Source organism: Cariama cristata, unplaced genomic scaffold, assembly GCF_000690535.1.
Source record: "Cariama cristata isolate BGI_N322 unplaced genomic scaffold, ASM69053v1 scaffold6742, whole genome shotgun sequence".
NCBI classification, from domain to species: Eukaryota; Metazoa; Chordata; class Aves; order Cariamiformes; family Cariamidae; genus Cariama; species Cariama cristata.
The window spans coordinates 223,735-250,460 of record NW_009604431.1 but is presented as its reverse complement, the minus strand read 5'-3'; the positions used below and the strand labels follow the sequence as shown (position 1 = coordinate 250,460).

At 40.0% G+C, this 26,726-nt stretch overlaps 1 protein-coding gene across 1 annotated transcript; it reads left to right on the top strand.

Moving 5' to 3' along the window:
• The first annotated feature begins 6,766 nt into the window (after positions 1–6,766).
• On the top strand, positions 6,767–26,137 carry LOC104158056 (cytosolic phospholipase A2 epsilon-like). Its single transcript, XM_009695615.1, has 17 exons — positions 6,767–6,809; positions 7,627–7,763; positions 9,029–9,160; positions 13,460–13,523; positions 14,117–14,283; positions 14,428–14,520; positions 14,882–14,919; positions 16,122–16,257; positions 17,699–17,835; positions 19,453–19,675; positions 20,347–20,461; positions 21,487–21,624; positions 22,129–22,236; positions 22,704–22,895; positions 23,435–23,601; positions 24,441–24,621; positions 25,899–26,137. Exons 1-17 carry the CDS (start codon positions 6,782–6,784, stop codon positions 26,135–26,137), a joined length of 2,295 nt encoding a protein of 764 aa, XP_009693917.1. The 5' UTR covers positions 6,767–6,781.
• Positions 26,138–26,726: the final 589 nt, after the last annotated feature.

Here is a 26,726-nt window from a genome sequence, read left to right as displayed (position 1 = left end):
TGATGACCCTGATTCAGAGGTCAGTGTGAAATCCCTAAGCTGTGTTGTGCCAATATCCCAAGAAGCCTTATTATGTGGGCCCTGTTTCCATTAGGAATACAGATAGGATTAATTTGACAGAAATTCCCAAGAAATTGTAATAGTTTTTCTCTCTCTCTTTTCCTGGCCTTTTTTAGGGCTTCAAGACTTAGGAGATCATGTTCCCTGTGCATGTGTATTCTACTCTATTTTTAACCTCTGACTGATCCCAACTGAATTTCACTTACTTATCAAAGGCAAATCCTTAGAAGTCCTGTGGAAATAGATAACTGGATAGAGGATTGAGATTTTTATTAATGCCCCGATAGTTACCTCCTCCCATGTCTTTGTAGGAAAAGCCCACAGCTGTAATCAAAAAAGTAATAAAAGTGAGTGTCAATAAAGAACAAGCACTGGAGACGTCTTGAGGTCTTTTCTACTTTTGTTTTAGGAACATGATAAATTCCATTGCCTGGAGGTTGTTAGCCCGCGCGCACAATTGCACGCTTGACTGGTGGTGCAGACCCCACTTCAGAACCTCTAGTGTGGGACCACCCTATCTCCTAAGAGTGATAAATAGGTGACATTGTCTGGTCTGAGCTGAAGATGCAGGTGGGTCCTAGGTGCTGTGACTTAGCATTCCCTCAGCGCTGAATGGGATGACTCAGGTCGTGCTGCTTGAGAGGAAGCTGCTCTTGAGTAATTTAGTCCTCGGGAGCTGTCTCTTCAGCAACAACACAAAGCAGCTTGTGCATTTGTTGTCATTGTCACTTGTGTACAACTTGCCTCAAGTTGTTGATGTACTTATGAAATAACAAAAAATTGACGCAACTAATTTGTCAATTTAAGCCTTATTTACAATGTGAGTGTGAATATTTTTTTAATGGTCATACTGAATCATGTATTAGAACAAAACTTTAATTCTAACAGGATATGAACACAATTGTGCAACTTATGTGCAACAGACAATATTAAGTCAAACAGGTTATTTGTTTTTGTCCCACAAGAAAGATGTTTCCTATGGTCTTCTCTGTATTATCAAAGCAGGAAGTGCAGCTTAATGTCTCGTGTTCTTCATCTTACCTGAATGCTTTAAACAGATGCTCTGAAAATTGCTTGAAGGCTTAATTTCTTATGGATTTCAGTCCCTGTCACTTCAGATTTTGTTGTAATTAGGTCAGAAAGGGATTATGAGTGATTCAGTTTTGGGATGTTTTATTTGGGTCATGTAAATGTGGTCTGATATTTAGAGATGGTGCCTGACAGCTTTTGTTTAGGGGATTATGAAGAACAAAATCATTAGTATTTTTAGAAATAAAGTTGGACCCTGTGGCTGCATTGGTGTATCAGAGCTCAGTGTATCAAGTGGTCTGTTTGACTCTTTATTACAGCACCTTTCTCTCAGAAGTCTGCAGTCTTGCAAGGCTTTTCAGCTAGACTCTGGAGGCTCTTCCCCCTTTGCCTTATGTTAAATGTGAAATAGGTGTAGAAACCCTGTGAGAATTTGGAGATGTCACTGATTATCAGTCTAAAATTTCTGTGAGAGGGAAGTGATTCTGAATATGTGTCAAAATCGATCTGGGATCTTGGTGGCAAATGGGAGCTGCCAGCTCTCACAGCTGCCTTTCAAGAGGCTGCAGAGCCTGTGCTGGTGCTGCTGCAAGCGGTCCGCTTCTCTGCCACCCCAGGCACCCATGCTGCAGCTGACGTGGACCGGTTGAAGTGTCAGTGTGACTCCAGACCTCGTATCGCCATGCAGCTTGTACCGCTGAAGGCTTCTGTTGTTATAATGGTATTGGTGAAATACTATCTTGTCTTCTGGCCTGTGGCTTCCTGACTTCTGACTCACCTGTACCACTGTTGATGATGCACAATATCATATTATCAAGTAACTTCCTACTATTGCTGGGCTACATCTGCTTTTGCCTGGGAGGGCTGTTTAGCTGAATTTCTTCTTTCTCGTGATGTGATCAAGCATGTGTAGTATAGCAACATAGCTGCTCAAGCAGTTAATATTGCTTAATTTAATTTATGAAATCCACAATAGACCCAAATGTGGAGGTTGTGGAAAGGGTGGAGTTGAGTGCGGAGCATGGCATATTATCTAACTGGATGGGCAACTTTTATTCTTGAAGAGCTGGAGAGAATCCACTGTCATCAAACTGAGCCATAAAATTCCTTCAGAGCCTGAGCTAAGTGATGCGACAGCTGTTGTGTTCAGCCTCTTGTAACAGCATGAGCTGAATCTCTTGTTTCAAATCAGGGAGCATTACTTCAAAAGCATTAGCATATGATCAAAGTGAAATAGTTCTCTGCTGTAATAAGACTGCTTCATAAACCAGAAAACCAACCCAACAAAAAACCTGCATCTGGGAAGTCATCACGTTTTTTTGCATAAATGATAGTACAACCTAAAGCAGAAACTTTTATGTATTCAATGCCTGAACCTATGAAAGACCAGGCTAATTATAACGATCATTTGAAATTTTATCTAAGGCAGCTCTCCTCTACAGGACTGTTTGTATAGTCAGATACTTTCATTAGAAATGGTTGAAAGTCAGATTATTTTTTTTTATTTCATAAGAAGTCCTGCTGCTTCAAAAAGGGGTTTTCTGTCTGACTTAAAAACTCAGGAATTCTAAAAATTAAACAGTTTTTAAAAAGACTTATTTTGACTGCAGTTTCTTACTATTGAATAACAGCTAGTTTTAGCAATTTAAAAAATGTTTAATGCAATAATTGGCTTCTGTTATATTTTAGTAATGGTACTAGGTTCTTTTGTTATTGTGTATTAAGTGCTATTACAGAAAAATTATGTGAAATTATTCTAAAATGAAGAAGAAATCAGACTTGACAATTGTAACATGAATGTTTAAATATTTGGGGAAAAATAATATGTAGTTATTTGTGTTAAAGCTTATATGGGCTTCTTACATAATTTAATTGAAAGCAACACTTTCACTAAAAAACTTTTCAGTGAGAAAATCTGGTGGCTCTACTTAACCCGTAACATCCCTTGAGCAACAGAAATAATAGAGAAGAAAAGCTACAAGCTGTTTCTTTATTTGCCACTGCCCATGAGAGCCAGCTTTCACGTTGTGGCTGTAATTTTTAGTGGATTTGGCGAAAACGGTTGCAGTTGCACATCTGGCTGGAGGAGCTGGTGAGAACTGGAATGCTGCTGTTCAGGTGTTGAGATCACTCCATTTGGTGCTGCCAAAGCACAGGTATGGATTTTGGGACTAGAGAATGTTAACAGTAGATATCAGTATTTGTAATGTTCTGTTAGGTCTTTTCTAGTTTGTGAGGGTTGCAACTGCCCCAGGATATTCCTCTGTGTGTCATTACTAAGACCTTACAGTGGTGGATAACTCTTTTATTTTGGGATTAACCTATGCTAAAACATTTGACCCGTCTCCTCCTTTCCCCTAAAAAAAAAAAAAATCTTCATGTGGCACAGAACAAGTGCATAATTTGTGCTTTTGAAATCAGTGGGAGGTGGAGCTATGAGTCGATCTATACAGCTTTTCTTCGCTGCCTCAGATGATTGGAAGATAGCATGGTCCAGGAACACCTGCCATCTGTGAGACATACAGAGTGGACCATTGTAGTGTTGCCTTTTATGAAACAGAGATACTAATGGGATCATCAGCCTATTCACCTTTGGTAAGAGAAAATCACTGGTGGGGGGGCAAGATTTGTTTGACTATCTTGGTTGAGATTCATCAAAAGCAAATGTTTGAGGAATTTTGATCCTTAAATGTCAAATGGGTCTTCAGTGGGCAGATTTATTAGTAAGAGCAGCAGATAAATGGTCTTGGTGAGATGGCAATGTGTCCCATCATGAGAAAGAGAAATGGTAGGACCCCTGCTATTGCCATGGCAAATCTGAGTAGAAACTGAAAACTGGGAATTGTTGACTGCTGGGTGTCATCACTGCCGCTCTCTTGACTCCTTGTTTCCAGGATTGGTTTATCCGAGCAAACCCGCACAGGAAGATTGGGATCAGGAGGAGGAATCATGAAAGACAGTACAGCACTGAAGACGAGGTACTATATAAAGGGCAACTTCTGGGTTGCAGGGAGAGGGCTGTGGGGTGGGAGCAATGGCTGTGCTACCTGCAGTCTTCCATCAGACTTTCCCATCTCTCCCTAAGCTTAACTGTTGTTACAAGAGGTCATATTTTTTAACAGTTAGTTAAGGGAATATTTGTGTCTTCTGTGAGTGTGCTCTCTAGAGTGGAAAACATTCAGTATGACTTAGGGGTTGGGAAGGTGAGGAAGGTGATGAACTTGTGGTTTGGATGCGGTGCAAGGAACCGGGAGAGCTGGATTTTAGTCTTGATCTTGCTGCGACATCATTATATGATGGTAGTTGTACCTCATAACACTCAAGGCTCAATCTTCAGATTGTTTTTCCTTTGCTTTATGGAGGCAGGTCAGCAGATAAAATTGATTATTCAGTGTCTGCCACTTAAAAATTAGCGTTCAGAATTATTTTATGAAACTCAACTAGTAAAAGGTATTAGAAGGTACTGAATATGGTACATACTGGATATGTGACAAATCATTCCCTTTTCTGAGTAATGGCTGGTTGAAATGATAACTTAATAAAAATTGTATGATGTATTTTTTTCCCTTCTGAGTTTCATGAATCTGCTCTGTAGCTATATTCAGTGCATAAGTATGAGGTTAACTCTTTGCTAGATCTAGGAGAGCAGGGAACTCACTAACTCCTAGCACTATGGAATAATAACTGGTTTTGTGTCTGCATATTTTCTCAGTATGTCAGCCATCTCATGAATAAGTTTTCTCCAAACTCATGGATTTGGGTGATACTAAAGCTGAGTATGAAAAATTAGTCCTCTGTATTCGGAGAGAGAAGTTGAACTTTCAGTAGTTCGGATCATCCACTCCTGTCATTCTCTCTATCTCCAGAAACATTGCTGCAAAAAATTCTGCTGAGGTTGATGGGTTTCTTCCAAGCCTGCTGGTTTTATTCAAATGGCACTTTCTGAGAGAAAACTATTGACTTGAGTGTTTTCCAGTGGGCTGTAACTAGCATCTGACCTGGTGACTTCCTGCTTTTTGGATGGTTATTCTGCTCCTGTCAGGACACTGGCGTATCAAAACAAGGAGGTCCTAAGGAGACAGTTTCTCAGAAAACATGGTGCTTTGAAGATTTAATTGCTCCTTTCAATTTAATTAATGGAGCTACTTCTTTTGTATGTATTATTTTACTTCTGATGTTCTTCAAGATTGTCTTATTTTTCCTGTAACCAAGTATAGGATTGTGTATAGCTGTGATGGGGAGTGGAGAGAGAAGACAAAAAATGGAGAGGGTTGTGGAGCCTTCCATCTATTCCCCTGTAGAGCCCTACACTATATGATGTCAATATATTGCTAAACCTCAGTACTTCTCCTTGGTAAAGCAATCAGGTTAGCCTAGTGTTTTTCCATGTGAACATATTTTTAATATCATTTATTATGCAAAAGTCCTGAAGAAGCCAGGGCATTCTGAATTACCTGTTTGTGCTTTTTGGTTGTTTTTTTTTTTTTTTGTGCGTATGTGCGTTCATATGCAATTATAACTTTTATTCTTGCTTCTTTGTGTTTAATTGCATAATGGCTGGCAATTTTACTCTCATCCTATCAAAGCTGTAATTTGGTTTGTATTTGCATCTCTCCATTTTCTTACATTGTTTAGAGATTTGGTGATTCATGCTTTCTTCAGTTCTGGTTTTCCTCCAGCTCCTGGTTTATGTACATACATCAGTTCTGCATGTTGTGGTAACACGGTTTCATTTTGATTAATGTAGACCCGATCTATGGATGACAGGTTATCTTTACTCAGTGTCACACAGAACCCCCTCAAAAAAAGTTTTTTTAAAAAATACAGCTTCTTCTGCCTTATGTCATGTCAAATTTGCACTGAAATGCTAGAGCTGCCTTATAGGGAGCTGGACCTACGTTTGAAATGGAAGAATGCTTACCCCAAGCCCCTGATTTCAGCCTTTCTCTTCCTGGTGTAACGGAAGAGCTCTGTAGTGGCATAATGGGCTGTTCATTTCTAGAACTGTTTTCTCCATCTTTTAGTCATTTATTTCCTTTTGAGGGTCAGGTATTTTGGTATGTTTAAGGATGTTATGGTGTTACATATCCCACAGCCAGATTTTCCAGTAGCAGTGATATCTTGACTGGGGCATTGTAAAATGGTGGGTATCTGTCCTGTTCTGCAGTAATGTTATGTGGCAGATGGGCAGCAGTCCATGCTGGAGGAAGGAGGACATCCTATCGTCCCCAAGCAGGCACACCGGGAAGTGCTGTGCTGTAATCTGTTGCAGTCAACCTGAAATTTGAGGAGCAAACCCTGTAGTTTGAAGGTAGCTGGATTTTACAGGGGCAATTATGTAATGACTTTTTTTGGGAAAACCGACTTGTGATCTTTCTTACTCCCTGCATTAAAACTTAACCTCAAAAACCTAAAGATTTAGAAAACTTGAACAGAACTGGTTAGTAAACCTAACTGGAATCTGACGTTATGTGGTGTCAAATCACAAGAAAGAATTTCTTCTCAGTAATTGTCTCAAATAATTAAAATGAAAACATATTCACTATATTAATGCAAGAATGGCCTTTGCTATGCTATGGGATAGGCTGTGTTAGTTACATCTGAGTTATTTACTAATAATTAAGGTATTTTTCTCATTGTTCTGCAGCCAGAAGTGCCTCGGTTGTGCTGGCTTACTGTAAAAATTGTAAGCATGAGAAATCTCCGCAAAGCAGATCTGTGTAAGTATCACTGATGGCATATTTATAGGTTAGCAAGAAAGTCGGTCACCTGAATTTAATGCTCTTGTACACCTGTTGCTTGGATTACAGTAATGTCTCAGGTTTTTTGGCTGAAGAAGTTGTATCTGTTTTCATTTTTGTTTAGACTCAAAATTTAGAAAACAGTTAACAATAGAAATGAAAGAGAATAGAAATTCTATGTCACAAAAGAAGTTATCCTTACCTTCACTGGCTGCTCTGTGATATTTCCCTTTCCCCTAACTCTTCAGTGCCCCTTTATCCACAGGTTGCCGATTACCCTTCTGAAAGGGAGGGGCACCTTTGTGAAAAATACAGGAAAAATCAGTAGTTGTGTTGGATGCTGCTGTGTTTGTGTCTTCATTGCTATATCACTCTGTGTGAGTTGTGCATTACAATTAGAACCAGGTCAAAAAAATCCCCCAAACTAATTTCTTTCATTTTTTTGGAAAAGTGAAGTGTCAGGAAATTAAGTCATATATGAATTTGCATGGAACCTGGCAAATATTTGAAAATAGAAGGAAAAAACCAGAAGAACCAGAATACTTCAGTGCTGTTGAAATTGAATATTTTTACTTTTGTTATCAAATAAAATTAGTGGTTTAAAATTTACTTTTGTTTGGAATTGACATAAATGTAGATATAGAAGTTGAAGAACTCTAAACCCAGAATGTTTTCCTTTGGGTCTAGTGAAATACTTAGGACTCCTTAGAGTTTAATCTTTTTTTCCCCTGACTGGGCAAAAGAAATAACAAAAAAAGTACTACTGTACTAATTATGCATCTTTTTGTTAACCCAGTGAGCCAAACTGATTGCTATGTCAAGCTGTGGCTACCAACAGCTTCATGTTGGGAAGGCCGGACAAGAACTGTACGCAACTGCAGAAACCCTGTCTGGAATGAAACTTTCCACTTCATGATACAAAGTGAAGTAAAGGTAGGATCTGCACCTGTGATAGTGAGCAGATGCTTTCCAAAGGGGACATCTTCACCTGCTGTGTGCAGACTCCTTATGAGAGCCTTGAGGTTCACATAGAGGCTTGAACTCAGTTGTGCTGAGGAATAGAATGGTAACAGTAAGATACAGAAAGCATCAGAGAGAGCATGAGAGATGCTGTTTCCTACCAGCAAGTAAATATGCAAGCCTTGGTATGGATTCTGTGGTGCCCTGACTGGTCTCTGTCATCTTGTAGTGCTAGAACCCCGTGAATTGGATGGGAGGTTTTATAAACTCTTTAGAAGATTAACTGTATTTTCTTACATGCAACTGTGAAGGCGTTTTTGCTTTATGTTGCCATGAGATTGTAACACCAGCTTTATACAGGAACAGTGATGCCGTTTATACATTACAAGAGGTACTGTGACTTAATGGCGATTTTTTTCTTTTTTAAATTCAAAAGTATCTTTTGATACTAATCATTCCATCATTAAACAGGCATATTTTCAAAAGCCTGGTAGGCTATAAGAAAGCAAACTGTATGCCTGATTTATGGGCATAATAGAACAACCATACCTATCCCAGGCTTTAAATGAGTGTAACCTCAGAGAGTTATGGAATAAAGTTGAATGCTTCTTTCTGTTCCAGAGCAGTTGTAAAAAACTGTTAAAATGTTTGTAGAGTTAGCAGAAATAGATTAGCAGTCAGAGTGTGAGTGACACAATGTCTAGACACAGGGTCAGCTTCTGATGGCTTAATAGTGCTGCATCTTCTCACGCTGCTGTGGGTAATCTGAGCCCAGAGGAATTGCAAGAGGAATCACTACAATTTAAATCTTGTTAAAAGAGTTTGTTAATGTCCTTCACCTTCCATTTGTAAAGGGCTAACAGTTTCCCCTTTATTATTACTTTCTGCTGATATGCCGAAATTTCTCAAGATACTAATTTTGAATCCACAAAGGATCTGATGAACAGCATGTGTAATCTGTACTCTGACTAGTGCATATTACCGTCATGCATGTCATTTATGCTGCCTTTCTTTTGATCTCTTGTTCATTGCCGAATCTGATGATTTACCTCTTCTAGGGTTAGTCCCTGACTTTGCAGTCTGAGCCACAGGGGCTGTGAACTGAGCTCCACACTGTTGCTGGAGTCTGTACATATTGAACAACGTGAGGGCTGCAGGTTGACTCTTGCTAGACTTTCCTTTTTGACTCAGTAGTCCCAGAACATGGCATTTACATCCTCCTCTGCCTCTCTCCTCAGAACATCCTGGAGCTTACAGTCTGCGATGAAGATACCTTTACACCAGATGACCAGCTTTTGACTGTTCACTTTGATGTAGCTAAAATCCAACCTGGAGGAAAAGTTCACCTGAATTTTGAGTTGAATCCAGAGGTGGGAAATTAAAAGATGAGTGAAATTAAGTGATGATTAATTAATTAAGATAAAATAATACTCTTGATCAGAATTCTGTTCCAAGTTGTTGTTAAAAGGACGTTATTAAAGAACAAAGTTAAATGCTCAGGGTTTAGGAGGAGTCAGAAACAGTCACCCCTCTGTTGTGATTGCAGTTACATGCAAAATGGCTTTCCTATCCTGAATTTTTTTTGAAATTTCAAAAATATCTCTTGAAAAAAACAGGGAAAGCAAGAGTCAAAAATGAAAAAGCTGATGGTTAGAGATCTCGTCACTGTTGTAGGAGACTTGACAGAGCAGGGATGGGAACGAACCTGGCCCCATTTCCAGGCAACTGCCCTGATCCTTTAGCCAGTAGCAAATTAGGTGTACCTCCTTCACCAGGGATTTTGTCTTGTACTTTCAGGCAATATGCTTTGTAAATGATTATATATTCTCATGAAAATCTCTCAGTTTTTTTTCCTCCTTCTGATAAACAACAACTTTTTTTTAAAAAAAAAATTCTCAGCAAGTCTCTTCATGAGGTTTTGTTACAGGGTTACAAATTTCTTTTAGTGGGGCTGAGCCAGCACAGAATGGATAGGGCTTGATGAATGAGATTCTCCTCAGTATTTGATTCTTTTCTTCTAGGTCACTGTGTGACCTAGGAGTTTTATTTGCTGCACATGTCTCAAGGAATACTGTGCTTGGTCATATTAAAGAGGGAATAAAGAGTTTCTTATGAAATGTTTGGTGGGTGAAATCGCTCAGAAGACAGGTGGAGAAATCACACCCATCTTTTAAGAGAGCAAAATATGTACTTAGATTACTTTCTGCAAAATAGAACACCTTCTCTGCTTGGAGGCTGTGTAGTAATGAGACTTCAGGGTTTTTTCACATTTCTGACAAGGGCTTGAGTTTACAGTTCCTAGGAATTGTGTGTGCTCTGTTTATTTGTAAACCACTGTGTCAGACAGGCTGTCTGGAAAACAGTCTTGCCTGTTTTTTATATTACTATTGCTTTGAAGAGTGTTTATTAACTACTCTTCTAGAAAGCCAGTCTTTACTAAGGATTTCAATATACCTGCTCCAACTGGCTACAGCCTTCTTTAGAAAAAGCCTCGTGTGACTGAGATCACCTGAGGTGTGATTCAAGCCATGAGTTTGCTCTGAGGCATGTGCAGAGTTGGCTTAACCCATTGGCTTAGCAAGGTGGAAGTTGGGGAGATAAGGCGAGCTGTGTCTCAGGAACGTCTTGGTCAAGCCATCCTTATTCGGATCATGACTTCTACTCAGGCGCCAATGAGGCATCATGGATTACGGTCTGTACATGGATTTTTAGAATACTTAGGGTTGTTTTGTTTTGGTTTTTTTTTTTAAGTGGCTTAGTAATGGAGCATACTGGGCAACCTTAATAATAGGTAGTACTGCCACCTCTGCCTATAATGATTTTTTCCATCTACCAAGATATCTCAAAAGGAGAGCTGAGGAGGCTGGGTGGGTAATGTCAGAGCATAAAGGTTGCATCCTGCTGTGCCTCTTGCACACTGTGTGGTCTAACAAGTCTTTCCATTGCTTTGCTCCAGGTTTTCCACCTGCAAAAATGTGAATGGGACTTAATAGAAATATAACTTAGTGAGTGTGTGTACAGCAGTGTAAGAAGGATGGGAACGTAAGGCAGGCTCAATTAGGCAGATTTTATGAGCCACGGTCTCCTGAACATTGTTTTTGCTGTTCTTTGGACAAAGTTGTAACAGACCATCAGTGAGTTTGGATAGTACAGACTGGTCACAATCTGATGCTTGATGAAGTCTGTCTTGCATCTCTGTAAGGTGACTGCTTTCTAAAATTCATCCCTTGGCCTTCTGTTGCAAACTGTTGCAACCACCCTAATTCTCATGAAATGGAGACTTTGGGAGAAATAAGCAAACAGAACCACCTGCTGCTGGGTTACATGCCACATATACAGCTCTCAGAGGAGCCACCTGAGATGTCATATTTACTGACATGAACTAGTAAATACAAAAATACTCACTTTTTACCTTTACTGTAGTGAAGATTTTACCTTGGCAACTACATTATCAGACTTGACATGGTTTTTACAGTCTCTTCACAAAGTTAAAGTATGCTGTGCAGCCAGACAGAGGGGATATTTGGCAGTAAAAATTAGTTCTTCTGAATATGAATGAAAAATTTTACTGTCACTTGTCAGAAAGAGATTTAGGTCTTCCACTGATTAGTGTTTTCCTCCCTGTGAGTGGTACAGAAGATATCTTTGATAGATGTTTTTGTGTGGTATTTCCTGGACTGGCTGTGTCCCATACAGACTGATCCAGCAAATGGCTGCAGTAAAGTAATACAGTTATTCAGTCCCTCTTGTGCTGTTGATGTGTTACGCTCTTCTGTTGCTGTTCCCTGCTCTTATAGTCTTCCTCTTTTTTCATCTTGATTTGGCTCTTGTGAGCTCTTTCCTTCATTCCCCTCCACAGCTTCAGTCTTTCCTCTTCTCTCTACTTCCCTTCACCCTGGCAATTTTTATTTTCCAAGTTAGTCTCTTCTCCAACCTTTTTTTTAATGTTTAGTCACTATACTCTGCAAATTCTTTTCTTTTAACCCAGACATACTCACCACCTAGGTCCATTTATTCTCAACTATGTTCTCCTACATCATTCACCTGTTTTATCTCCCTTCCTTGGCATTGATTGACCCATGTCTCGTCCTACTAATAAATGAATAATGGGACCGTCATCCCCCATTCCATGATACTTACTCTCCTCTCCCCCTTGGGGGGACAGTTGGTTGGTAAACAGAAGAGTGGTGGAGAGACATGAAAAGAAAAAGTGGCCAAAGAAGGCTCCATCCATTTACATCATGATGTAGAGGGTGTGGGAATAGCAAAACCTTGCAAGGAAGGGTTATACAAAATCATCAGAACTCTGTCAAAGGAAAAAGTTTATTTGTTCATTTTCCTTAAATGAAAAAGAAATCTTATTTTCAGAATCAGGAAGAACTAGAAGTGGAATTTCTACTGGAAAACATGTGAGTAAAACCTAAATGTTACAGAATTTTACATCAGAAAACTTCGCATTTTAGAGAGCATGGTAATGCAGCATTGGGAAAGTGGCTTCATGTACCTGTGCTCAGACATCCCATCTTGGCATCTTCCCCATCATTGCTTTTCTCTCCTGAATCTGGTGAAATCCCTTCTTGAGTGACAGTCTCACTTGCTGTTTATAGCTGAGGGTGGGTGTTTATTTTGTAATTCAGCCTAAGGAGAGATGATCCTGATCCGGGAAGGTAAGAAAGAGGGAGTGTCCCTAGGAGCTATGGGACTGTGACCTGGCAGTGAGAACAAGATGGAGGGGAAAGACAGACGTGCTGATGGCGCTCAGCAGGTAGAAAAACTGAGCTCAGAGAACTATTTGCATTTAAAAGACTATTGGTCATATACCCACTCTTAAATAAACCTTTTCCTTCTTGCTTTTCAGTCCAGGTGTATCTGAGAACATCGTTACTAATGGCGTACTAGTGGTAATTGTTTTATTCTTTTATGCTTATGTTCTTATGGTTGGGCAGAACTGAAGGATGTAGCTGGAAGAACTATGCCTTTAGGCATAGCTTTTGCTCTTTTTCAGATGAGATACAGGTGTGGTTGTAAAGTTTTTAATTTGGTCATGCTTGTAGTGTGTTCCTGTGTTGGGAGAGGCTTGGACCAGCACTCTGCCATAGTGCCAGTGAGCTGTTGAAATGAAATGTCATGAAATGACAGCAAACAAGGAAACTTGGGAAGGAAGTGTGAATGCAGCGTCACTGCAGAGCTTATTACTGAGTGCCTTCCTCAGAGCTGAAGGCTCTTTTCGCACCATGTCCAAAGTACTATGCAATGCTCCTGTGCTACTACTTCCTCTTATGCAGCATTCTCTTGGGAAGTTTCAACTTCATCCCAAAGGCATTAAAGTACAGGCCCACTTGTCCAGTTGTTCTGCCCAGTTGTAGGTATCCTTCAGCTCACTCTTCTGTAGACAAAAGTTAAAGCGTGGCCCAGATGGGGAGAAAAATTTCTTGTGTTAACTGTTGGGGACTGAATAGTATTTAAATATAATGGGAGAGATCCCCAGCTATCTTAGCTCCCTTGAACACAGTATTGCATGATTTATACAAGAGAAATCAGCCTCTGCAATTTCTTCATGTTCATGGGACATCATGGCCAAACCTAGTGTTTCTACAGAACCCGTGGATCCTCAGTGAGGATCCTGAACTGTTTCTGTGACCAGTGATTTTATTGCTTATCTTTTCCAGTCTCGTGAAGTTTCCTGTTTGGAAGTACATGTGACTGAAACAAAAACAAAGAGCCCTTACACAAGTGAGGTTATTGATTTAAATCGTTTCTCACTGCTTTTTGTGCTATGGGAGATGCAGCTAAATCTAGATAAATATTTGATCTGTTTTAGACTCTGTCTGTATTGGGGATGCTTGGGGATTGAGGTGTTTCCTGAATTACCTACTTGCTAATAGTGAGAATCCTCTGGAGATTGCCTGACTGTGTGGCTTAAGGGAAACAGTGGAGATGGCTGGGTGACTCAAAAACATCACTGCAGTGTGATGGAACTGAAATAGCTGTGATGAGAACAGAAAGTAAAAGAGGAGAGACACAACTATCGGTAGCGGAAAGACTACGGTGGAAACTCAGGGAGTGTGAATGCTGCTGGTGGCATCCACTGGTTTAACACATGCTCTCCGTCGCTTGGCAGAGGAGAAGTTGCGATGCTGCACTGGCCTGTTGCTGCTTATTCAGTCTGGCCCTTGTCCACACTGATTATGGGGGAGGAAAAACGTTGTGGCCCAAATTAGTGTTGACTGCAATAAGGCTGAAACTTTACTTGGGGCGTTTTTATTTGTTATTTTTCAGGGTTAGATGCAGTTAACATTTCTCTGTGTTTTGCTTGTTGCTCTTAGGGAGAGATTTCACGTTCACAATGAAAGGATCCTATGAAGAAACCCAGGCTGTTTCCATAGGCCCTTACTGCAGATGGGGAAGCAGTGAAACCACGATGTTCCACTACATCAAGCACAGTCAACCCAGACTGCACATGATGCTGCCGAAGGAGCGTTTTTTCTGTGGTGTATGTTTTGCTTGTGGACAGTGATAACAGCTAAAGTAACTTTTGGGAGAAGCATGGTGAATTAGCCCTTCTCTGGTAGATTTGTACCTATGGGTTGTAAATAATTTTCTCCTTATGATGATTTTTTTTGCCACTTTAATTCAGGGTGGCTCAGCTAGGAGAGAAGTGGATGTAAGTAGTCCCCTGTCTGTTCCTCTCCATTCTCTGGACTTGGAAAAGAAAGTGACAGTGGTGAGAGTGAGTAACCTTTGACAATGTTTGGAATTATTTCAACAAGTATAAGCTATATCTGTGTGATACCTGGTCCGTTATTAATTTTGTTATTAAAATATACTAGCTGAGTTATATGTATGCCTAGCTCTGCATACACTTGAAAGTATAACTATTATTCAGGGAAAAAGTAGTATATTCAGAATTGCTGATTGCTTTATTTTAAAAGCAGAATCCAGTGATGATTGTGTGCAGAAGGCCTGAGAAGAGACCAAAGATTTATCATTAGACTATATATCTGAATAATTGCTAATGCTGTAAAACTTGCTTTTGCAAACTTTCAGTTCTTTTAAAAATTTATTTAAAAATTTTCATTCTTGATTCTCAGGGTGAGTCTTATGAGGTGTCTGTGAAGGAAGAAAATGGGTAAATTTTTTATTTCTTTTGAATGATTACTTAGGCCATCTCCTATCCTTTCATAGTATTGTCTTCAGATGCAAGGAAGCTACAGCTTAAACTAGCTCGTTTCAAAACCAGGAACAAAGATTGTAATTGGTTGAAGACGACTAAAACATGGGGAAGCGTTAATAAAATGATACATGCTTTTAAATTCGTTGGTAAGAGTTCAGCATAGAATAGGTGGTAGGTAGTCATGGGGTATAACCAGTCACAATGTTTTTCCTAATGTTGATGCTTCCTAATTTTGATACTTAAGAATCCCTCTGTCTTGTAACCTTTATCTATAATACGTACATGTTTAGGTATAACACATTTCTAATATGTTTCTAACACTGTTATGCATTTACCAGTCCTCTGCAGGTCATTTTTCAATGAAACAAGTGGACACTAATTAATTTATTGAATGGCTTGCAGTGCGGTGATTTTCCAAAATGCAACATTACCCCCTACCGATTAGTTAGCTACATTGCAAGCACTGATTGCAGACAGATGGTAAATCAGATTTTTACTGAGTATTAATTATGAGTCACATAAGGGACAAAATAACCTGTTGGCTGAAAAAACCCTGAAACACTAGCGCTGTGAAAACAGAAGTTATAGAATTAATTATAGAAGAATAGAATTAATGATGCACATGATGTTCATAAACATGTACAGATATGAAGGGATACACTAAAGAGACATCTTTTGACTCAATTATTTACAGCAAAAGTTCTTAGTAGAAGTGAGCGTAACATTAGGGTATTAGGGTAATTTTGCCTAAAACATATTAAGTAACTGCTTAGGCCCTCTCTGCTCTTCAAGAAACACATACATAGCAAGACAATGTGAAGAGGTGTCCAAATTTCAGAGCTCAATGTGAAACAGCGTGAATTCAGTTATGTTCCTTGTTTTTCATCAGCAGAGAATTTGATTCATTTAACTTCCTCACGATGGCGTGAAATAGTTCAGAACACGATTCTGGTCTAAAATCTCCACAGGAAGGCAGAAATATGGGGCCTCTGATATCCATATACCTGCTTTCATTTGCATAGGGGATCCTTCATGTGCGTGGAAATAGCCTTTCTTCAAACTGGTTTATTGTTGTTGGTGGTTCTGCTTGATGTCTCAAGCAGTACCTCTAGAAATGGCCTACAGATAATGTGTCTTGTTCTTCTCTTATGCTCTAGTTGCAAGAATTTAGATTTGCGATTGGGGTTTGATCTATGCACAGAGGAGAAGGATTTCATCTGCAAAAGGAAGAAGGTGGTTGCTGCTGCTCTGAAAAAAGTTCTTCATCTAGACAAAGACCTGCAAGAAGATGAGGTATGTGAGACAGTATCTTGGGAACTTTTAAAGTATTCTGCCCCACTTTGAACAAAGTGGATGTGATATACTTGCATGACTACCCATATAGCTCTTCCATGTCTTCTAGACTGAAATGTATAGGCCAGATTGTCACTTGCACTTAAGATCATGTCCAAGAATTTTTGGCACTGAGGATGAAAGAGGAACTGTCAGGAGGTCAGTTATAGCTCCTTTATTCTCTGCTGACCTCCATCCTCACTCAGGGGCACCCAAAGAATGTATTTGTTGAGATGAACATATGCATAACCAAGCTTGGTGAAATTTCGTTGCTTGGACTTAGGCCATTTCTCCTCAGTTTGGCACCTCTCCCCTTCTCTGCTGCTACACAAGACTCACAGAGGAAGGTTGTGACTCTCCCTTAGCACACTGGTACAGCAGCATCTGTCTTGTGTGTTACCTTTTGCTTTCTTCTGCCCTGGGGATCCTTGGACTCAGAGGTAGCTGCTCTGTTACTGGAGGTTAGTAACCTGTTATGGGGCTGTGGTGCTTGGAGCAAGAGTCTGGGAGACAGTCTTCTGCAAATGGGAGAATGTGCCCATGTGGAATTTCCTCCACTGTTCTGTTCAGCTCCTGGCACACCCATCCCTCGGTGCTGTGTGCAGGACAGCATTTGTCAACCAAGTCAAAGTGCTCGTGAACTTAAATAACAAGTAAAATAGGACTTGTTATTATTGAATAAGAATAAAGAGTTATTGAGTCATATTAGTTAAAAACCAAACAAATAAAACGCCAAGTAGATGGTAAAATACAGTGAAGACAAGATTAAAGGTAATGGCAAGATGAGTTCCTAAAACTGAATAAATATGTTGTCTCGGTTTTTGTTAAGTGCTACCTATGAGGCAAAGGGAGGATGGCTAACAGAATTGCTGCATCCCTGAGGAAAGTAAGACCAAATTACATGTAGCATTGATATCAGGGAAGGGGGAGGTAATCTGGGTAACAAATAGGATGTTATATCTATAAAGCTTGGCACCATCTGCCTGGAGAATAGCAGATGTTGTATATAAACTTAGAGGAAGAAAAAATTATGCAGGCAACTTTTGCTCTGCTCCTCTGACCTCAGTTATACTCAGGATTTTAAAATGTGTTTTCCCCTGAAAACTGAAAAACATCCAGGAAAGACTGTTTTACAAATCTGAATATAGATTATGCCATACAAGAGCCATGCTTACAGCTTCTGACTTAATAAAGCGTTGCTGATCAGGAAGATGCTTTCAGCATATGCTAAGTCCCACCAAAGTTTACACAACTCAAACACACATCTAAGCGCTGCCATGAAGAGGGTGAATTGAATCCAAACCTACCTGAGTTGGGGTGTTGCTGTTACTTTTTCTGCATGCCTGTCACTTCTGTATTTCATCTAGTGATGAATGACTCTGTGCCTCTGTGTGTTGAGCAGGTGCCAGTGGTGGCAGTCATGACCACAGCAGGGGGAGTGCGATCCATGACGGCTATGTTTGGCAGTCTTCTGGCTCTCCAGGAGTTGGGCATTTTGGACTGTGTCTCGTACATCAGTGGTTTATCTGCCACAACATGGTAAGGAGTGTTGGGCTTGTGCTTGCTGTTTGCGTTAGCAGAGTGATAACCTGGTGAAGCATGTTGCCTTGCTGACAAATTTTACTCACCGTGGTGCTGGGACTTGGCTTTCTTTTGGTGCTCACCCATTCCATGGGATGTCTTAGTGCTGTAGGTGTTATTCCTTCTAGCTACAAGAAACAAATTGAGTGAAAACTGCTGTATTTCTCTAATTGCACTGAAGTGTTTACAGAAACTAAAATAAAAGAGCACAAGCCAGGATGGTTTATCTGTATCTTCCTGCAGTTCAGTGTAAGTGACAAATCCACCCGCAGCTGTTCTGTGGCTCGGATACCTGCCTTTCTGCCATGCCATACATTATGAGTTCTCCTGGGGACTGGACTTGTTTCTGTCATAAACTTGGTGCCTGGCACAGAGAATGTCTGGGAAGCGTGGTTATTTTTTGATGAAAATTCTGTATGACTCAGCTCCATTTCTCATTTCCTAGTTACTTGACAGAAAAGATTCCTGTGTTAAGATGTGGGGTAGAGGTGTCTTGGTGTTTCACTTTGAATGAGAAGTGGTTATTTATGGCTACGAACAACAGACTGAATAGGGCCTGGTAGGTCAAAAAGCTGACATTTTCTTGAGAATGTAAGAAATGGAAATTTCTTCTCGGGGTAGAAGTAAACCTTTTGATTGCCAGTGCAGACAAATGAGATGTTAATCATGAGTCGGAGAAGATGCTGCAGATGTGCAAGAGAAGCAATGCAGCTGAAGTCCTCGGGACTTGAATCTCTGAAAGGGTGCAAACCCGATCCCCAAGCATGCTTGAGAGCAATGAGGAAATGAAAGTAGGGAAATATTGTTTTCCTTTGTGTATCTCTTGGGTTGTCTAGTTGCATGTAGCATTTCAGAAGGCCTCTTGTAATATTTGTATGGCTTAACTCTTACATGACTCTGAAAAGGAGAATTTAAAAGAGCCCTCAGAAACACACAGTGTCATGCACACAATATTGACTGCCTTGCATGACTAGCAGAGGTCTAGGGCTTTAAAACCTTTTGCCTCTGGAGGGCTGCTCTAAAAAATATACATGAGACAGAACTAGAACAAGTACGGTGGGGATGAGAAGGGATGACTGGAATCTGCCCGGACTCTGCGAACTGAAATCTCAAGCAGACTGGCCCTGTGTGTGTCAAGAGTCTGAGGTGACCCACCTGCTGCATGCTTGAGGAGGGGAACTCTCGCATTTGTCCAGGGCAATGTTTGCTGCTAAACTGCTTAACATTTGATACAGCATCTGAAACAGCTGAGGGAACTGGCCTCAGACAGAAGCTGTGGCTTGAACCTGGACAATCAAAGGGTAATTCTAGTAAAAGCTTGTGTTAAGTTACGGGTGTTGCATTATTACTCTCTTGATTTTGAGAAGCAGAAATCTAGGATGATTTTAAATGTATCCCTGCAGCAAAAATATTGTTGTATAGTCTAAACTCTGCCTGAGCTTTGAACTGCTCTTCCAAGGTACAAGTTGGCGGGGGAGAGCCTCACGTATCCTGAAACAAAATGCTTATGTGTACTGTAAGCCCATGAATTGTCATGAACCCAGTGATGAACGAGAGTATGTTTCTTTTCACTAGGACCATGGCGAAGTTATATGAAGATGCAAACTGGTCACAGAAGGATCTCAGAGGGCCAATTGGTGATATAAGGAAACATGTGATCAAGAGCAAGCTGCACTGTTTCTCATTGGATCGTATGAAATACTATGAAAAGGAGCTTTGTGAAAGAAAGCAAGAGGGGCACAAGCTGTCCTTTACAGATTTATGGGGACTCTTCATTGATTGTATGCTACATCAGCAGGTATTATATATTCATTCCTTATTCCAGAGGATTTCTAACTTTTCATGTCTAAAGATCTGGATTCAGTTATAGGAAAGGCTCTCAAAACTTCTGAGGGGTCTGTCTTTGGTTTTTTAGAAGAAAAATAACACAGTAAGCCTAAAATATAAACATCTAGGGAAAATGTCTGAGCATGTAAAGAGTCAAGGTGTTAATGAAACTGGTTTTCCATCTTTAATTTCAGATCAAGTGAGCATTCTAGTAACATATAGGGGAGAAGTGGCTCTGACAGAGCTAAGTTCAGGCATAGCAATATGTAGCCATGCCAGCAAACAAAGCTGTATTGAATGAAATGGGCCTTGGTTGACTTTTGTCTGCAGCACCTCCAAGGTAGCTAAATGTCTTTGTCTTTCCTTAGAGCAAGTCATATCCTAGTGACTGCAGAGACAAGTTTCTCACATTTTTGCTCTATCCCCTGTTGCAAGATTCCCAGAAGCATCAATGATAATGCTTTGGCAACGGTTGATGACAGATGACTCATGAACACATTTGTGTGGTCAAACAACTGAAGTATACAAAACAAAATCTGCTGAAGTTTAGGAGACATTTCACTGATAGTCCATGCTTAGATACTGTATTAAGTCCATGCATTGTGTTAATCTTTTACAATGAGTTCTGTTCTTTGTAAACAGGAAAGTACTCAAAAACTCTCTGATCAGCAACTGGCAGTAAATCAGGGGCAGAATCCCCTGCCCATATACCTATCCCTCAATGTTAAGGATGACTTTAGCACTCTGGATTTTAAAGGTAATGGTTATTATACACAATTCTATAAATCTAAGGAGTTTCCTTTTAATGCTGGGTGAATGCCAAAAGCTTTTAATGTAAGTCCAAACTAATAAATCTTTTAAATAATTTCTTTTTCACCTGTCTTCATATCTAGGTTCTGACTTGGATGAAAAATATGCATCCTAATACTATGGTGGGGAGATACCTGTGCAAAGACAGTACCTTGTGAGGGGCAGAGATGCCTTTTGCTGGCAGCCTCGAGAGCCACCACTGCTGCTCTTTCTCTCTCTCGTCCCCACCTACTCCTCACAGCCTCTTTCAGCTGCTGGGGTTCCTGCCCAGGCAGCAGTAGTCCAAGAGAGCTGTGAAGAGTGAGGAGAGAAGGGCAAGGAAGGGAGTAGAAGGGAAGATGTGGCAGGGGGTTGAGAGCAGGAGGCAGCTCCCAGCAGCCAGAGTGGGATCTGAGGAGGGATGGCACTCTCTGCCTTGATCAGTGATGGTGATCACTATTTCCACTGTGTTTTCTGGCCCAAACGAAGCAAGACATGCTGCAACTAAATCTGATCATCTGCTTCTGGGCACAATCTGCAGTCCCAGTGTGTTCAGCCAAGATTTGGGTGGGTTTTGGTCAGAGTTTGTTTTTTTATCTTCACAAGGCAGTGATCATCGGAGTCTAAGAATGAACAGTAGCTGGTGTCATTGCTGACTCAGAAGAACTAAAACCACCACATCTTGTGCAGGACCTTAGCAATCGGTGGACTTTCAGCCCCAATTTTTGCTGCTTAGTACAGAAATGGACCTGAACCTTAAACTGAATGGATTTTCACAGTGTTAATGGAGGAGGTCAATTTAGCTTTTGCATTCACCAATCTCACATACAATACATTGAAGGACACCTGTTTTTTTCAAAACATGGTTGTTTGAACTGTCACCCATATGCTGAAGCTACAGACCACCTTCTTCCAGCTTTTGATTCTCTGAGCTGTTGTTTTTACATGTGTTCAGGTGGCTGCAATAAGTCCTTCTTGATGCCTTATTTGCAGAGTGGGTGGAGTTCACACCTTACGAGGTGGGTTTCCTGAAATATGGGGCCTTCGTTCGTACGGAGGATTTTGGTAGCGAGTTCTTCATGGGTCACCTGATGAAGAAGATCCCAGAGTCCCGCATCTGCTTCTTGGAAGGTGATTTACTATCTCAGAAAAACGTCACCTTTATAACCACATAGTTGGCTACACAGAGTTGGCATGTAATAACTACTGGTCTGCAAGTAGCTATACTAGTAAGCTAGATAATGCATTGGATGCAATTTAAATCTCAAATGAACTAGCCAGAAGTGACAAAAGAAACAGCAAATTCTCGGGACAAATGCAATTAATTTGCTGAACTTCTTAGATTAGACCAAAACAGAACACACATTAGGACTGATCTTTAGAAGTATTTAAAATTAGTCTGACTTTTATAAACAGCCAAGTTTCTAAAATGACCTAGTGATAAGCCAGATTTTGTGGAATGGCATGGCTTTTGATATTCATATTAAAATTCATTATATTGCATAACTAAAACAGTGCTAATTTTAGCAACCACAGAGACTGAATCCAAGTAGGTTGCCATAGCTGTGCTCTAAAAATTCAACGTAATATTAAGTATGACTGACTTTTTTTTTTTTTTTTTTTTTAAATTTCAAGGCACATGGAGTAATATATTTTCACAGAATTTTATGGATGCTGTCTACCTCTCAGGTCATTCAGAGGACTTCTGGCACAGATGGACCCAAGGCACTAAGCATGACATTGGTTAGTTATTTGGATTACTTTTCACTTGCATCTGCATTGCCTTCATACCTCTCTAAAATGTGAAACCTGACATTTGGTAAAGGGTTTGGTTTTGTGTCTAATTTCTGGGGTAGAGGACACCAAGCCTTTGGGAATGAAGGAAAAACAGCAGAGAAACAGTTCTGCTGGAAAACAGGAAAAAACATTGTGCTGCTCACTGTGCAACATCCCTGGGGAGTTTTGTTAGTCACGAGAGGCTTACAGTGAGCCCTTTAGGGAGGGAGAGGCCAGATGGGGAACAACAAGGTGATGCAGTGACACTGAAACCCGCCTCTGCCCAGAACAGCCTGCATGTTGGTGTGGGCACTCCATCACAGATGAGGCCGTGGTGGTTTGGCTGCCCAGCCCCTCTTTCTTTGTTATTATTAATATCAGAGAAACACTCTGAACAAATGCAGACATGTACCCTCTTCTCATTCTTGCTACAGAGGAACACCCTGCTCTGCTCAAGAAGCCTCATGAACAGACAACTTCCTTATCCATTCCCAAAGGTTGCCTTTCCAATACTGTTCGAGAAATGATGACTGGACGGCCAGTGGTTTCAACTTACCATAATTTCCTCAAGGGCTTGCAGCTACATAACAAATATTTAGAGAATGAGAGCTTTTGCATGTGGAAAGGTAATAGTGAATTGTTTTAGATGCATCTTTGAAGGTGATTTGAGTGCTGATACTTGATGAGGACAGATACTTGATAAGTTTTAGCATAAAGGCAAATTATGATTAATGTTACTTGATTAATATGCCTGTGGAATTGGTTTTGCTGAGCCCCAGATGATTTACTGCTGATCTTGTTTCTGCCTTGGAGAAGCCAGAGCAGAATTGCTTGAATTATATTATTTCTAGGAAAAGCTGCAAAAGAATGACTTACAGCTTCCACTGAAGCTAAATAGCCACAAATTTGCACCAGTTGAAAAAACAGCTCATTATATCACTTTGGATGAAGCTGAGTATCAAGAACTACTCCCTCCTACTGATTTCAGAGTTAAGCTATAGAGGCTGAAATTATGTCAAAGACAAATATTTAACTGTCAACTCTGTGTCAAAGACTAATATAAGCATGGGCTGTCTTTTCTTTCTTTTGTTCTTATGCTGATTTGGAAAAAAAATGGACTTGCTGCTGCAGTAATGAATTAATAATACAAGTTTTTGACTTTCAGACACAGTGCTGGATTCTTCTCCCAACCAGCTGAATGAAATGGGTGACTACCTCAAGCTGGTAGATACAGCTTTCTTCATCAACACCAGCTGCCCACCCATTCTGAGGCCAGAGAGGAAAGTGGATGTCATTTTGCATTTAAATTACAGCGGAGGATCACAGACTCTGGTGATGTTTTAAAGTAGTGATTCTTTATCTGTATGACTCCAGCGGCTGAATTACAACACTTCTCTTTTTTCAGAAAATGATCTGGTTTTTATTTAAATGATCGAATCGGTAATACTATTCAACACTGTGACTATAATGTCACTGTCTTTAATCAGGGCTATTTTAAGTAGCTTTCTGGGACACACACATGGACACAGACACATAGAAGATTACCTATTCTGTGTATCTGTGCAGATTTGTCATTGTGGTATCAAGTTCCTCAATAGTTAGTTAAATAACTTTTAGAACATAATTATTTAATACATAATTTTGCTATTTTTGAATGAAAATTTGGAGATTTTCTTTTATGTTTGACTCTTGGTGTTTGCATAAATTTGACTCAGGTTTTTGTTTTGCTGTGTTTGAAGAAACGTTGAGGGGCATATATGATTGAAATTAATGTAATTTATTTGTAGGATGACATGAAGACATTGATTGTTAGATGCAGTGAATGCAAACACTCAAGAATCTGATCTGAGATATGACGTATAATCAAAATTTCCTGATCCAAATCCTCTGCTGTGCCCAGTAAATCACAAAAAAATTACCTGAATTTCATATAAATGTCAGAAAGCAGTAACCTTGTTTTAAAAATGCACAGTGGTAGCGAATCAACCAAATTTCTGTTACCCAGGATATATTAAAATCAGGAGGGTATGCTTTTTCCAGCGTATAGTTAGCCTTATTTGTAAACATATAGGTCATTCACAGATTGCCTGGTGCAGCAAAATATCAGTTACGGGGCTTGGTAGCCTTATTTCAACCTCTCTGTGCTGCAACTCTCCTCTTTGTTGAACCAGCCACTGGACCTATTCTCAGAGTACTGTTTGGAGCATGGGGTCCCATTCCCCAGTACGGAACTGAGCCAGGAAGACCGGGAACACTTGAAGGAGTGCTATGTGTTTGAGGACAGCTTAGAGGCACCAATCTTGGCCTATTTCCCACTGGTCTGTGATACCTTCCGAAAATACAAGGCACCAAGTAAGTTAACAGCATTAATCAATCATTCTTTGAGGTTGTCACATCCAGTTTATCCATTGAATTTGATCCTCTTCTAAGGGATGCGATCCTACACAACCTGCCTTAGGTGAACGTGCTTTGGCCAGGGAGTTGGACTAGATGATCTCGGGTGGTCTCTTCTAACCCCAACCATTCTGTGATTCTGTAAAACAGGAGACTGTCAAGCTTCTCAGTTGGCTAAGTTGTCATATTCCCAGCCCTGTTGTAATGGATATAGTGTTGGCCAACTAATCAGGAATTGAACTGAAGAGTTTCAGAATTAAAAGCATGAGTAGCTGTAGCTTGAGGCAAAACCCCTTATCTGGCATCTGGGACAGTGTTTGTTCCTTTGATAATAAAGGACAGGAGGCAGTTACTAAGTTATATCCACTGGTAGCTAACACTGTCACTTAACAGTCTTGTAATGAGATACTACATTTACTTTGTTAACAAAGCTAGAATCCTCTTGTTACTTTGTTTACATGGAAAAAAATTGAGGCTTAGAAAGTGCTAGAAACATATAATGAAGCAAAAGATTTGCCAGGGTAGCAAGCTGCTTTGATATCTGTCACTTTTGAAAAGCTGCCAGATTATTTTCTTTAGTTCAGCAATAAAATAAATAGTGATTTGTTTGTTTTACCAGAAGAACTTCTTGACAAATTCAGTTTCAGTTTACAAATACTTTTGCATGCATCAACTCCAGTTTTCTTGTTGCTAATCTAGTGTGATTCAGGAAACTTTCCTCAAAAACTGAACAAAAATCCATGTACCAGCTTATTGGAAAAGACCTCATGTAATTCATCTTTTTATTTGTCCTGCTACTGTGCTTAAAGTCTCAGCCACCTGAGAGGGAGAATACCCAATCCAGGAGCTTACTAGTGTAATTTTCTACCAGTTGGTAGATAAGGAGCTGTCATCTCAATACCCAGTAGAAAAGTTAAAAATATAAAATTCCGAATCCGAAATGGAAAATTCCGAATTTCCGAAATGGAAAACTTTAATTTAGAGAGGAAAGCATTTTGCATGGAAAAGTTGTTCTGCCAGTCAATTCTGGATCAGCTGTGACTGTAGTCAAGCAGCAAAGTAGTGGATTTTATTAGTGCAGTAGATGTGGTATCTATACGGTGATTAAATCTTGAACCGTTTTCCTGAGAGAATTCCATTTCTTGTGGCTGTTACTGTGTATTTTGCATTGCCTAGTGGGAGTCTTCCACCTCAGTAACATTGCTGGCTTGAACTTTGCTATGTTCTTTCTTCAGATGTGGAGCGCAGTCCCACAGAGATGGAGCAGGGAAGAGTAGATGTGTCCAACTGTGGTGCTCCCTATGGCACTGGTCTGCTTACATATACTGAAGAGAATTTCAACAAGTTGCTGAACCTGTGCAGCTACAACATCCTGAATAATAAACATTTAATTCTTCAGGCTTTGCGAACTGCAGTGGAACGAAAGAAGCAATTTAAAAACTGTTCATCACCTCAGTCGTCTAAACTCTCTTAAAGTGCATTTTGATGAATCTCATCAGAAGGAGATATACAGGTGTTTTGGTAATGGACTAATAATTATTCAGGGAACATGAATCCATACAGAATGAATATCCATGTTAGCTTGTTAAAAAGAAAATTATATATTTTATTTAGTACTGTTTGTGAGGACTAATGCTGGTTCTGGCATTAAGGTCATTGGCAAAACATGATTACTTTTAAAAATTCTCTTCACTGTTTTAGGGAATGGAAAGGCGTTATAGAGCTATAGGGTCCTATTTAGATATACAGCCATATAAGAATGAGATGTCAACCTTGCAAAAGTCTGTGCCAGACTTGGATGCAAATCTTGGTGGTATGTAGTCTTTGAACCAGAGACCAAAGCAAAGATCAAGAAAAGCCTTTCCTTGTTCACAGATCTCTGTTTGTGACAGTAAGGAGTAAACCAGATACTAAAAATGTTAGCACCAGGAAAAAGAGGGCTGATAACTGAAGAATGGAACTGCACATGATGTCTTCTGTTTTCTCAGTATCCATCTGTTAGGCAGAAGTCTGACCTTCAGTGATTTTACCTGCTTGGCTGTCATTGCACTGAGTTTACATTT

What these genes read in the sequence shown, in the direction of transcription:
- LOC104158056 (XM_009695615.1), top strand. Translation starts at nt 6,782, where the DNA reads ATGAGAAATCTCCGCAAAGCAGATCTGT. An exon ending in AAGACCTGCAAGAAGATGAG is followed by an intron (nt 16,258 to 17,698) that starts GTATGTGAGACA and finishes TGTGTTGAGCAG; the next exon opens with GTGCCAGTGGTGGCAGTCAT. An exon ending in GCGGAGGATCACAGACTCTG is followed by an intron (nt 23,602 to 24,440) that starts GTGATGTTTTAA and finishes TTGTTGAACCAG; the next exon opens with CCACTGGACCTATTCTCAGA.